The sequence below is a fragment of the Notolepis coatsorum genome (assembly GCF_963971535.1).
Source record: "Notolepis coatsorum genome assembly, chromosome: 17".
Lineage (NCBI taxonomy): Eukaryota > Metazoa > Chordata > Actinopteri > Aulopiformes > Paralepididae > Notolepis > Notolepis coatsorum.
In genome coordinates, this window is record NC_140181.1 from 40573009 (window position 1) to 40588006 (window position 14998).

General features: G+C 43.6%; 1 protein-coding gene across 1 annotated transcript in view; it reads right to left on the bottom strand.

Annotated features, from left to right (window-relative positions):
- Nucleotides 1–4210: 4210 nt before the first annotated feature.
- Nucleotides 4211–14998, bottom strand: part of rimkla (ribosomal modification protein rimK-like family member A) — a 52655-nt gene continuing 41867 nt past the window's right edge. The window contains exons 3-5 of the mRNA XM_084333898.1: nucleotides 14616–14702; nucleotides 12475–12678; nucleotides 4211–9105 (exon numbers count right to left, since the gene is read on the bottom strand). Of these exons, the coding sequence (XP_084190024.1) occupies nucleotides 8603–9105; nucleotides 12475–12678; nucleotides 14616–14702 (794 nt within the window). The 3' untranslated portion in view covers nucleotides 4211–8602. The remainder of the gene's footprint in view (nucleotides 9106–12474; nucleotides 12679–14615; nucleotides 14703–14998) is intronic.

The following is a 14998-nucleotide window of genomic DNA, read 5'->3' on the forward strand; positions in this document are numbered from 1 at the left end:
GGTAGCTACACAGGGCATTACTAGCAACAGGGCCTATGCTAGCTGCAACACATACATCAGCATAGAGGCTGCACTAGCTGCAAGAGCTAAGCTAGCAGACAGGCTGGACTAGCATGAGAACACATGGGGTTAGCTGCAGGGGCTAAGCTAGCAGACGGCTGGACTAGCATGAGAACACATGGGGTTAGCTGCAGGGGCTAAGCTAGCAGACGGCTGGACTAGCTGAGGAAGCCGGTTAGCTGCAGGGGCTCTAATACACTGTCTGTGCCGGCTGGGGTCGTCGACATGGCCAGGTCGTAACTGTTAGGGATTGTATGCGACCCCAATTGCACAACACATACAGGTATTCAAAGTTAGCCAAAAACAAGGGCATGATTTATTAATACACAAAAATAGCGGCATTGACCCTTTAAGGGTAAAAAACACTAAAGTCCAGGAACACAAAAAAGCGGCACTGTCCCTTTAAGGGAGAACTCAAAATACACAGGTGAATCTTCTAGAAATGAAAGTTCTGAGTCTGGTCCTGTTCAGACTCACCAGAACACTTGCCGACGGGCAACACAGCAAACAGGGGTCCATGAAAAAGGAGTGAGAACATAGGAATCCTCCTGTGGAAGCATAGAGAGCGATGACGATGTCTCACACCAGGAACGAGGCCCACGGAGAGAGAGTAGGGCAGTAGATGGCACGACGTCTCACCCCAGAGACGCGGCGGTAGATGGTAGCAACGGATGGCACGACGTCTCCCAGTGAGAACATAGGAAATCCTCCCGTGGGATTATAGAGAGCGAAGACGATGTCTCACCAGGAGCGCGGCGGTTGATGGTAGCATACAGAGACGACCTGTCAATGAGTGGAAGGCAGTCGGCAGTATTTGTAGTCTCCCGACGAGCTGAATGCAAACCACTCTCAGGTGCGTGAGGTAGAATGTTCGGCACGCCCCCTCGTTGGGAAGCATGCAGTTCTTACCCAGCCCTCACAGGTGATGTACACAAGAAATTTCTTTTTGAACTGGGCAACTCTCAGGTGTAAATGTGTGAGTGAGAAGCAGGGCGCTGATAACGTGCTCAACAACGTTTCCCTTCTTTCATTATCTCAACGTCATTGTAAATGAGGACTCAACCTCGATGGTTTTACCGAGAGTGAATAAAGGTTGAATGAATTGAATTGCCCTAGAAAAAACATACATTGGAAGTCGGGAATTTGGTTCCGTTTTGTCTATTTTCTAGTTGGTGGAAATGAAATTAGAAGATGTACTTTTGGCAGCCGGAATTAACCCTTTCACTACCACACTACAGAAGGTTAACCTTTCACTACCACACTACAGACTGTTAACCATTTGTCGTGTGGCAGTGAAAGGGTTAACCTTATGTATTGTTGCAGTGAAAGGGTTAACCATTTGCTAGTGTGGCAGTGAAAGGGTTAATCCATTGTGCCGCCTCTTGTGCCACCTCTTGGGACAGTGTTGTGATACAGTACTGTGGGTAGATGCACTGTAATACTAAACGCTCAATTCATTCAAGCTCACACCAGTCATACACATGTAATTCATACCCCCCCCCCCTTGTCTTAGAATAGTGTTTGGCAAAAAAACACTGTGACAGATGCAGATGAATGCTTCCGGAAAGCATGGATACACACTGAGCTACGCCCCAAGTAAGCATGGTCTGTCAGCGGTATCAGTGTTCTCATCTCCACATTGTGTCTCATTCATAAACAAGACCGCGCTGCAGTCAACCGGATCAAGTGGTCAGGAGGGAGAGGGAGGGGGAGTGGAGTTAAGCCTTTGGGACACGGCCCATGTTACAGTGATATTATATAAGTCAGCTTTACACTCCTGTAACAGCTGTAGTCGGTGTGTGTGTGTTTGTGTTCCAGGCACTGGAGTTTGGCAGCAGGGCCCTGCATGCTAGCCAGCTGGTGCCAGACCACAGCCTGTCAGAGCCTATCCAGAGCTTCCTTCAGCTGCTACCGAGAGGCCCACAGCCTCCTACTGATGCGAGCTAGCCGGCCCCCTACTAGTGGGGCGGTTAAGCAAACTAATTGTGCATTTTATGAAAGAAGCATGAAACTTTCAGCATATCATCTACATACCCCAAGGTTTGATTTCAAACGTGGAAACACTTTCAGACTGACCTCTGGTGACCATGAGGGGTCATTGACCTCAGCATTGCATTTTTCCACTGTTTGTCCCATTATTTTCCTTTATAATAATATATATGTTTGTTAAAATGGCAGTTTTGTTCTAATAAAGACATTCACTTGCTCAGCCATGGCCTTGTGTCCATGTGTCAGTTTGTTGCATGATTTTGATGAGAATTTTTATTATGTTCTTATTGATCAAATACTATTTCTAGCTGTTGATGAATGAAATGTTGTTGATGATGAATGAAATGAAATACAGTTAGATATCTAGCTAGCAACTAGCGAGCTAGCTAGCCATTGTGCAATGTTAGCCAATCCACCTCCAACCTCTTCACCATTAATTCCTCCAAAGAGCTAGCTACTGGCAAGGCAGCCTACGACACTCTTCAGCAATTTGATGCAACACTGTGCCTGCATCATGTCAAAACGCCATATCCTGATTGATCGGCACGGTGGTGTAGTGGTTAACACTGTCGCCTCACAGCAAGAAGGTCCAGGATTCGATTCCCGCTTGGGGACCAGGTTTCCATGATGCCAGGTACCCAGGTGGGGTATCTCCCAGGCCTTTCTGTGTGGAGTTTGCATGTTCTCCCCGTGCTCGCAAGGGTTTCCCCCCGATAAGATAAACCCAATGGAAAAACATGCACAACAACAGATCGCTAACGCTGTGGCGTCCTTGACGAAGACGGACAGGAGCACTTGGATTGGTCCCCTGGCGCGGCTCACGTTGACGCCTGTCTGCTCCTGGCTGCCCTTGGGGGGGAAGGACGACGGGATGGGTTAATCGCAGAGACGAATCGCATCGGCGATCCTACAGAGACAATGCATGCGTGTGTGTTCCGGTGTGTGTGTGTGTGTGTGTGTGTGTGTGTGTTGAGGATAATTGCATGCCAATTAAAGACCTCTGAGCAGGTCTTTAATAACGATTAAAAACGAGATTTCTCGTCGCCTGGCACTCAATGGTTGGCATGAACTAACGAGATTTCTCGTCCTTGGCACTGAAAGTGTTAAGCGTGCCAGCTATCAGGCCAATGTTTGAAGCAACGCCTTGGAACATGACCCTCAGCTGCCAAGCCCTGCTGATTGGGGCTGGGTGAAAGAAGAAATGGGATGGCAGCCACTGTGGACCACCCTTCCAGAAGCATCACAGAGCTGCTATGAACTGATCCATTGTGGTTGCAAGAAAGGGTGTACAACACGCTGCAAGTGCAAAAAGGCTGCCCTGGCTGCCCTCAAGTGTACTGCCCTTTGCTCATGCTCAGGAGACTGTTAGGCCTCACTAATAATGTCATTGTAGGGCAGGTACTACTTACTACAACTAGGGTAGGTTAAGAGATGTCAACTGTTCAATCAAATTTAACATGCATATTGTTGAAAGTCCTTTTTTGAGTCTTTGTGTTTGTGTGAGGTGTGTTTATGACATGAAACCCAATTGCCATATCCTAATACAGCTGATTTAATCTATGAAAGCACTTTTATGATGACCAGTGGGTTCCACAACTTTTTGATATAATACCTTTGTGCCTGGAAAAAAGTTTAAAATAACATGTTTTTGAGAGCCCAAAATGTGTACAGCCTCTGACAAGTTCCAGAGGTAAATTCAGAAGTGTTTCCACGTCTGAAAACAAACTTCATGGTATATAGAAACACTGTAGAAAGTTTCATGCTTCTTTCATAAAATGCACAATACCTTCCTATATGAGTTTATTTGCCCCACTATACCCTGGCCTGGCCACCTCCTCTTCAATCCCATGCTGGTTCTCCAAAGTCAATACAGAGCACAGTTGAGCTCTAAACAAATACAATTATGTGGTGGGAAAAGGATGTGCAGATTATAATGTCACTTGGCAGGAACTTGAAGTCTTAACATTTTTACAATTAAAACCTAATTCAGATTAGCTGGATTACACTCTCATGCAATCCCGTCAATGGAATTTTCTTTTGAACATATAAGCATGAATATGGACAGTGATCCTTAATACAAACATTAAAAAAGAGATGAGACTTTTGCTTTTCATTGGTTTCGAATGACTCATTTTATTTTAATCTAAAAAAAAGAGGGCTGTGTATTTACATGATTTTGCACATTCGTGAACTACAACCAATCGTGGGCTCCGTGTTGCTTCGCTGTTGAAAAGGGATTCCCCTCTTCCAGCATCTCGCTGGACCACTTCCTTCACACAATGTTCCCGCAGGACTCGTACCTGCATAGCAGTCTGGCACCTCGTATTGTTTCCGATATGCTCAAATCAATTCATCATATGCACATACATCATGTTATGGAGGATGACATTTCTTCTGTTGTAATAATCAAACTCAATTTGTCTATATTCTAACCAACAGAGACGCATCCATTCATTGGGGGCATATAGTATGTTGCATTTTTTTTTTTATATACATTTGTCAGATATATGTATCAATATTGTAAACCTTAAAGCAAACTTCAGGTTCATTTCAGGAACACATCGACGGATGAAAGGAACCTAATGATCGCTTTCAAATCCTACATATTATATACAATTCTGAAACTTTTTTTTAAAAATGTTTTTATTATTATTTATATCAAAACAAATAATCAATGTTAAAATCATTTCACTACTAGTATTATTAGTATTGAATTATACAACAAAATGCTTGTTTTTGGCATTCAGATTAATCTTCTAGGTGTTGAGGCAGCGAAACATGGAAACACTTGGATTTCCTTCCTATTCCCTTTTTAAATATTTGAGCCAAATATACATTAGCAGCAATTGAGAAATAAATAGTAAGCGTGTGTTGTGTTGTCAGGAGGGTCTTAGCCCGTAGCTCCATGCTGGCTGAACACAGCGCAGGCCGACAACATCTTAAAATCAACCGACGAGGACCTTTTCGCAACTTACCAATCGTTTTGCCTTTGCTGAGTCATTAACAGGCAGCGTCTCTGCTGTTATCAATAGCTCACATGCTTTGTCTCTCGTCCCCTTCATGGCCACTGGTCTGATTAAAAGACTGGATTGGACAAAAGCGGAGCCTAATCAGCGGCATCTGCTCAGTCACTTCGACAATCTTTTCCAGATCAATGCTCACAAAGGAAACTTTACAATGTAAAAGGCTTCTTGAAGTCATTAGGGCACGGTTGTAGTGAACCCCTGAAATCAACCTGGCTTGATGCGCTGATGTGCTTCGTCTGGTCATGAATGTAGTGTGGATAATATACGATTTCAACAATGCATTATGTTCGAGAAAAAAAATGGTTGCCATTTCATTCTCTCCTATGGCTGGTTTTTAAGGTCTAGAGAGGATATGTCATCTCTGATTTACATTTATCTACAAAACAATGAATGTCGGAATGATACAGGCTTCATTATACAAAGACAACAAAAACTTGAAAATGGGAGGGGGGGGGGGGGAAACGACTACTGGAGATGGGGGTCACCCGTTGAAACAGCCGGGGTGACTCGACGGTGATCTGACCCTGGGGACCTAAGCATGTCAAGTATGTGGAGGCGGGGGATTTCACAGTTTCTGCTTTTCAAAGGTATTTGAGTTATATATGCTGGACAACATCACAGTACTGTAAATGGTGTTAAAACTCTCAGTGGAGCCGCTGTGATTAACTTGACAGCTTTTCAGGGGGAAAATAAAGTCATAAAAAAAAATAAAGAAAATTGTCGTCATCTGCCAGCGCCGTGTTTGGATTTGGCACCCTGGTGGTTAGTGCCTTGCAGCAAGCCCCTGTTAGATTCCAGACGGTTAGTAAAATCGCCCCACAAAAATCAAGCTTCACAGCGGTCTCACTTTATTGAGACAAGATTAGTGCACACAAACCACTTTTTTCCTTAAAAAAAAATACCATAAATTAGGAGAAAAACACAGAACATTATAAAACAAGCAAGGAAAAAAAGTGCATGTTAACCTTCATGGTACACCGCATCTTTTTATAGTTTAAAACCTTTTTTTTAATTTTTTTTTTTATTGTTTGTGTGTTTGTTGTCTGTTGGTATGTGTCATGTTTTGGGCAGATCTCTAGCTGGGATGGATATGTCACATGCTTTTTTGGGTGGTGGTGGTGGTGGTGGTGGTTGAGATCCAGGCTGCTTCCCTGAGTTGCGGTCGAGAGTCAACTGCTACAAAGAATCGAATGCAGACGGAATGGGTTTACGAGCCAAAAGAAATAAAAAATTAAATAAACACAAGATGCGCATCTAACGCTAAGTGGCACAACATAGTATTTGCTTGTGCTTTTGATCATTAAAGTGTGAAGGATTTTGGTTAATGTCGGTTACCCCCGAGTCAGTACCTATGTGTTGATAGGTATTTCAGAAGGCGGACTGTTAAGAAAGAGGTGAACTAAGATTAACCAAAAGCTTTTTGAGAGAAGCTTTCGGCCACAGATATCCCTGGAAAAGATGTTTTTTCCCCATTAAGTAATGAGAAAGCAACATTCTATTCAAACAGACTGAAGAAAAATAAATAAATAAAGATTGTTGGCATTTTTCTTTTATTTGTACATCATGCCGACATAGCTTGAAGGTTACCTCACTTTCAGTGGGGGAGAAAAGAGCAGTAAATCATCATCAGCAAATAGGTTGACTGAGAAATCACATCGAGCCAAATCCAGAAGCTTTAGCACCAAATTTCAGCTGAAACCTTTTTTTTTCTTTTTAAATTATTTTCAATATTGCAGTACAAACCAATTTTGTACACAGTAGCTTATCAAAAATGTTAACAGTGGCAGTTATTTCAGCCCTTCTGGTTTCATCCAAGCTGTAAACTAGTTAGTGTTCAAGTTAGCCTGCTACCTCAATATTTACAAACAAAATACACAACTAACTAAGGGAGGGTTAACTTGGTATATCAGGGCCCATTTGAAAGCACAAGGATCCTGGTTGATATGTATGCTTGAGTCATTTCATTCTATGGCAGTGAGAAGTCATCTGTTTTGAGGTATATTATGCTTGCAGGTGTCGAGACAACTTTCGTACTCCCATCTCACATTTCCCAAATATGTCATCTGAGCATGCAATGCATCTGTTCATTATAAAGTGCTTTATTTTAAATGAAGTTTAAAAAAAAGAAAAACAAACAGCAGACAGACTGCTGCTGTTTCACTATTGTTCTTGTAAAAAAAAAAAAAAAGGTTGGTTAAGCTAACAAAAGCTAGCTAAAAACATGAAATTAATTAAAAATCAAGTGCGTGCTCAATAAATTTTAATCTCCCAAGGGTGTAAACATGTCCGTCTTGGAACAGAATAGAATTTAGCCTAATTCTGTGTACATGAACAAGTCTATCTCAAAGCTAGGGGGGGACGGACGGACGGACGGACGGACGAGCGAGTTATATCAGGCACCACACCCTGGAGCCTACAGAAAACGTCTCTTGATGACAATACAGATGAGAGAAGTGCTTCTCTGGATCATACCTTTGGGAGACGGTTGTTCATGTTCACAAATACTGATCGAGCCGTCCGAGATCACAGGAATAACCTACCATGTGTCAATTCCGTTCGAGGGTAAATTTTCCCTCAGAGTGGAATTTAACAATATATCACATACTGTACATAAAACTATTGTTCGGGGACATTAGTGTTGGGAGTGAGTTCCACTCCCAACATGAATGGAGCAACAGTGAATTGGACATTATGTTCGTCCATTTCATGTCTAAAATGACTATGTAGAAATGCAGTTGGCCTCCGTCCTGCGCTACACCCTTATAACAAGGACATAGGTACTACACTGTTACATTGGATATGACAACATGCTGTCAGTATACTGTACAGTCTGTATCCCTCTCATATTTCATGGATAACCACTTGCAAAAACACATCATCTCACCTCCAGTCAACCAAGCCTTGTTATATTCTCAGTAGGAAACCTCCTATAGCAATAGTGTCACCAACACAATTCTCCTACATGCTTTCTAATGAGTATTCAGCATGGAAACTCAGATTGGCTATGTGTTGGTACATGTATTTTTTTTACTGGAGTCCCATGCCCCCATAAAATAAACCCATATCTGGCTCAGCTCACCAACTCACCCTCACAAAAGCAATTTAGGAAAAACTTAAAACTAGGATCGGCCATTTTGGCTAGTAGCTTGCGTTCTGGATCCCGTTTATGCCTCCACTCTGCAGTGTAAACTAAGGTCAGAGGTCAGGGGGGGTCAGGGTTGGTTTACAGTGGGGGGGAGAAGAGGCGGAGAGAGGAGAGTCAGGGGAGCAGCCTCAGATCTCTTGAATTTGTGGAGGGAGTTAGTATAAGAAGGCGCCTGCTTGTATGTCAGCTTTCTGTGGTAATTTTTGTGTTGCGGGTGTTGTTTTTGTGTTTTTCTTTATTCAGCTAATGCTTTTCTGCCTATGTTTTATGGTTGTGGGGGTTTTGTGTGAATGTAAAAGGAATGTCTGTCGCCATGTGTTCAGAGATGTGTGTGTATTTGCATGTATGTGGTGTTTTGTATGTGCGTGAAGCTGTTTCCAGCTCACTCAGTCAATAGCTTGATCTCGTTGGCGAGGATGGTGTTGAAGTTGTAGGCGGGGTCGGGGAGGGCGGGGCTGGCCTGGCGGGGGGAGGACGACTGCGAGGGCTCGGCCAACTCCGGGTCGCTCTCGCTGGAGGTAGAGCCCACGCTCATGTTGCAGACGGCCTCGGGCAGCGAGCCGCCTCCGGTGGGCACCGGGCACACTTCTGGCTCACTGCTGGTCTCGCTGGCACTGGACACCACCGACAGGAGAGACATCTTGCGGGTGAGGCGGCTGGGCAGCAGCGACAGGGCATAGTCAGCCACGATGCCCGCCACGTCCATGCCACAGGCCTGGTCGAAGGCGATGAAGCCCACGTTGGCATTGGCCTCGCACACCACAAAGGAACCGTCGTTGAGTTGCAGCAGGTCGATGCCACACACGTCCATACCCAGGATGTTGGACACCTGCACGGCCAGCTGTTTGCCCTGCTCGCTCAGCGGGCACATCATCCCCACGCCACCTGACGGGCCAAGGAAACAGAGAAAACATGTCATTTCTCTGCTACATTCACTACTTCATCAGAGCATATATTTAGCTTTTTTTTTATATTATATATTATATTAGATTTAGACTGTTGGATTATTAGATTATATATTGAATATATTTAGCATTTTAGCATTTAGCATTTTTTGATTATATATTAGATTAGATTTAGATTATATATTGTAACTATATTTATTGTAGGGCAAAATAACTGAGACTCATATCGCACCTTGTTGCCCATATGCGCATGTCCAGAGTTAATTATATTGTATATTGTTTACACTGCCTTTTTATTCTATTTTAATTTGTACTTCTCCACTGTACTATAATTCTGTGACCTGCACCTGTATGTCTTCTACTACTGTACCTGTACCTCCCCTCGCCCTCCCCCATGCTGCTATGATACAGAATTTCCCCAAGGGGATCAATAGAGGATATCTTATCTTATCTTACATGCGGTCTGCGGCTCATTCCTCGTCTGCCTCCAAGATACTGACATTATCTTGAGCTCAGAGAGTATGACAAAGTAATGATTCAACTCCGTTCGAAATCTACAGAATTAATACATTTGAAAATATTTGTAGAGACCATGGGTGACCCTATAAATGTCCCATGACACTGAAGCAGTGTCTGAACAGGAACAAACATCAACATGTCAGATCCACTTTAGAAACGAGGACAGCTGCTGCCAACATCGTGTCAGATCCACATAGAAACAAAACAACATAGAAACAAAGCAACATAGAAACAAAGCCTGCTGCTGCCAACGTCAATGCGTCAGATCCATATAAACGAAGCTACATAAAAACAGCCAGCTGCTGCCAACATCAATGCGCCAGATCCACATAGAAACGAAGCTACATAAAAACAGCCAGCTGCTGCTAACATCAATGCGTCAGATCCACATAGAAACGAAGCTACATAAAAACAGCCAGCTGCTGCCAACATCAATGCGCCAGATCCACATAGAAACAAAGCTACATAAAAACAGCCAGCTGCTGCTAACATCAATGCGTCAGATCCACATAGAAACGAAGCTACATAAAAACTAAGCTAGCTGCTGCCAACAACATCAACGTGTCAGATCCACATAGAAACGAAGCTACATAAAAATTAAGCTAGCTGCTGCCCACAACATCAATGCGTCAGATCCACATAGAAACGAAGCTACATAAAAACTAAGCTAGCTGCTGCCAACAACATCAACGTGTCAGATCCACATAGAAACGAAGCTACATAGAAACAAAGCTCGCTGCTGCCAACAACATTAACGTGTCAGATCCACGTAGAAATGGAGCTAGCTGCTGCCAACAACATCAACATGGCACATTCACGTAGAAACGAAGCCAGCTGCTGCCAACACAAGCTGATGACTGCATCATTTCCTCGGCTAGCCTAAAACCGCACACACCCCAGACAACTTAAAGGTGCTATTTGTTAGATTTTCAATCATTTGGAATGAGGATCATGTCCACACAACCTCATACAAGTGACGTGGAATAAGCATAAACAACTAAATGAATAAACAAGGACCATTTTGACCCGTTAAATCACTTGCTTTAGAGAGCAATGTAATCTTTTTGCAGGTATGCCGGAATAAAATAATAGCTGAAGAATTCCTCAAGATGCCTAGTTTCCTATGACACCTCTATCTATGTTCTAGTGTTAAAACTGACCTCTCAATGAACGATGTCGGCCGCATCGCTGGTTCCTTGTCATTGTTTGATGGGCCGGCAAAGAGTGAACAGCAACACAGCCAAACATCACTGTCTTCTGAGAGGTCATCGCAGGCTCAAGTTAAAACTAGAATGAAGCCGGACATCTTGAGGAATTTGTAGGTACCAGCCGATTTAATGGTTAAATAGTCCTCATTTATAAATTGTTTTGCTTATTTGTATTATGTTATGTGTACATGTTATTTGTACATGTTGTGTGTACATGTTATGTGTACATGTGATTTGTACATGTTATGTGTACATGTGATTTGCACATGTTGTGTACATGTTATGTGTACATGTGATTTGCACGTTATGTGTACATGTTATGTGTACATGTGATTTGTACATGTTATGTGTACATCTGATTTGTACATGTTATGTGTACATGTTATGTGTACATCTGATTTGTACATGTTATGTGTACATGTGATTTGCATATGTTATGTGTACATGTTATGTGTACATGTTATGTGTACATGTTATTTGTACATGTTATGTGTACATGTTATGTGTACATGTTATGTGTACATGTTATGTGTACATGTTATTTTTATGTTATGTGTACATGTTATGTGTACATGTTATGTGTACATGTGATTTGCACATGTTATGTGTACATGTTATGTGTACATGTTATGTGTACATGTTATTTGCACATGTTATGTGTACATGTTATGTGTACATGTTATTTGTAGTTACGGAGAGCGGTGACACCATTTGGCTTTTCAAATATGTTTCCAAACACTGACCGTTGGAACACAAAGTTGGGCTACCAGGCCGAATCAATCATTCACCAACATTTTTACAACAATCATTATGTTCTCCTATTTCTCTAAAAAAAACTCTGGAGCAGAAGCTGATCAATATGCAGCACACTGGCTCCATTTTCCCAAATTAAGTGCACCGTGCAGTGTCTACTAAATAGTGCACCGTGTAGTGTCTACTAAATAGTGCACTGTGTAGTGTCTACTAAATAGTACACTGTGCAGTGTCTACTAAATAGTGCACTGTGTAGTGTCTACTAAATAGTGCACCGTGCAGTGTCTACTAAATAGTGCACCTTGCAGTGTCTACTAAATAGTGCACCGTGCAGTGTCTACTAAATAGTGCACCGTGCAGTGTCTACTAAATAGTGCACCGTGCAAAATAGTGCACCGTGCAGTGTCTACTAAATAGTGCACCGTGTAGTGTCTACTAAATAGTGCACTGTGTAGTGTCTACTAAATAGTGCACAGTGCAGTGTCTACTAAATAATGCACCGTGCAGTGTCTACTAAATAGTGCACAGTGCAGTGTCTACTAAATAGTGCACCGTGCAGTGTCTACTAAATAGTGCACTGTGTAGTGTCTACTAAATAGTGCACTGTGTAGTGTCTACTAAATAGTGCACCGTGCAGTGTCTACTAAATAGTGCCGGTTAATAAGACAAAATCAGCTATTATCACAATAGAGTTTACCCCAATTACAATTTAAATCGGGAAAGACTAGTTTTACGAATTTGTTTATTTTACAATATAACAGAAAAGGTAAGGGTTATTTCCCTTCATGTTTGAAAAGTTATAATATTATGATACAGTATACGCTATCTTAACCCTTTCACTACCACACTACAGGATGTTAAATACCAACCCAGAGAACAGTTGCTCTGCATGCGTCCGTCGGTGGAGCAGCGCAGCATAGAGCCGATGACGCGGCCGCCCACCAGCACCACCCGGACGTCCCGGCCGTGAGACTCCTTCACGTACTCCTGGAACAGGTAGGGGGCGTCGTGGCGGATCAGGTGGCACAGGTCCGCCAGGTGATGCTTGTCCCTGGCCAGGAACACAGCCTTGCCTGGGAGAGGGCAGGGGAGGGAGGCGGGGAGTTACTGTGCTGTTTGTTGATCCGTCGCGCCAGTAGAGTTTCATGAATTGAACGGAGAGAAAAATTGCACCAACACTATCACAAGAGAACCCCACCTCATCAATAAAACATGATCACATGAAATACATAGATTTCTTCTTTTCGTACTGTTATACGCTAACAACATAGATGTTTTATGCATGTCATGTAAAAACAGGTCCCACAAAGGGACCTGATTAGCATCATAAGATTAGCATAACCTGGACTGAGGTTATATAACACTCTGACCTGCTGATAAAGTCTCTCACCAAGACAACTACATCAACTCACATCAGCCCCCGTCCCTCACGTAACAGCAAGGACACAGGAGTGGACTGAATGTCTCTCGCACAGTCTAGAAGAGGCCAGTTTTAATTAACACTGTGTCTGAGTGAGCAGTGTCACGTCCTCTGACCCTCGTTGCAGCACCAGAACAGACCATGTGATTAGTGTGTGTGTGTGTGCGTGTGTGTGTGTGTGTGTGTGTGTGTGTGTGTGTGTGTGTGTGTGTGTGTGTGTGTGTGTGTTTGTGTGTGTGCGTGTGTGTGTGTGTGTGTGTGTGTGTTTGTGTGTGTGTGTGTGTGTGCGTGTATGTAGCTAAGCAAACAATAATTTGACATGGCTATCTTGATTGGTTAACATAAGATGGGCAGAGTGGCAGCCGTGACATGATGACTCGTGAACAGGAAGTGACATGATGACTCGTGAACATGTTCTCCCTGTGTTTGCGTGGGTTTCCTCCAGGTTTCCTCCCACGCCATAAGAAGACATGCATGCTAGGTATATACTCCTACCATTGCCCTTGACCAAGGTACTGGCATTACAACTGGAGTTGGTCCCCGGGCGCCACACCGTGTGGCTGCCCAGTGCCCACTGCTCCTAAAATAGGTAAGATGGGTCAAATGCAGAGGACAAATTTCCCCAAGGGGATTAATTAAAGTATAACTTAACTTAACAAGATGGAGGATCCCTGGAGGCCCTGCCCCCTAACAACTGTCCACCGCAACCAGATGAAAAGCCTCTCTGAGAAAGTGTAGACCTACCAACACGTAAAGAAATAAATAATAATAATAATAAATAAAAACGTCTTAATATTATCCTTCTCCTGTTCTCCTGATGAAAAACAGAAGTGTGTGCATCCTGGGGCCTTTTGCCTAGCTGGACATACGCCACTGTCAGTGGGAAGAAAACAACCCCCTGATCTCCATAAAATGCTTTCCTTAACAATGCCTTGTGATGGCGGCCTCTGCTTGGCCAAAGTCCATTGTTATCCTTTCACACAATGGCAGAGCCACTAGAGTGTCGGTGCCTGTGAATAGAGGAGGGCTACCAGGGTCAGCAGAGGCCGGTCAGTCTCCAGGAAACTTCACATAAACGGCAAGGTTCAAACTTCCCAGGCTAGCCTAGTGTGAATGGGGGCAAAGTGAGACAAGTGGGTCAATTAGTAAACTGGGGACAAAAATGATTAACCTTGCAGCCGAAACTGAAGTATACTCCAGGCTATATAGCAATTAAGAGCAGTACTGAGGCTGATGTGTGTTTGCTTGTTGCAACACCACAGTCCTAATCATTTAGCACTCCGTCGATGCATTCCTCTTATGGGTGAACTGGACTGTAGACCAGCAGAAACCACAATATGGAAGATGTCTATCCGATGTTTGCTGCAACTATTCGACAGATTTCCCACCAGACGTTTACCACAAAATGTATTTACATAATGAAAACACAAGCTTTTACTGCTAACTTGCAGCAACGAGGCCAGTGGGCTGTTTACCAGAGAGAGCCTGTTACCATGGGGTCAGCAGAGTGCATTGAGAGACATGGTATCTATGGGACTGTGAGGGGTGCTGGTGTGAGGAGGCGGCAGGAGACTGGACTGCTTGTCTCACCTCTGTGTCCACGCGCGTTCTTCACCACCACCGGGTAACCCAGAGGCTCTGCCTCGTCAATCATTTTGCGGAAGTTCTCGTGCCCTCCTGTGAAACGCACAGCACGCAGAGAAACACACAGACACACACAAGCGTGTTAGAAATTCAAAAATCATTTTTGATACCACACACACACATCCCAACTGACTGAGCAGGGGGGCGGGGGGAAATAAAGTCGTTTGTTGCCATGGAAACGGTGCTAACTGGACGCAGCGGGCGTGAGGAGGAGCAGGTCTTGCTGTGGGGAGTGCCATCCTGTGTTTATACTTAGCAGCCGGCTTGCTGATTCATGTGATTTCACACTAATCCATCTGATGATGAGGCTGATTTCAACCAGATGTCTA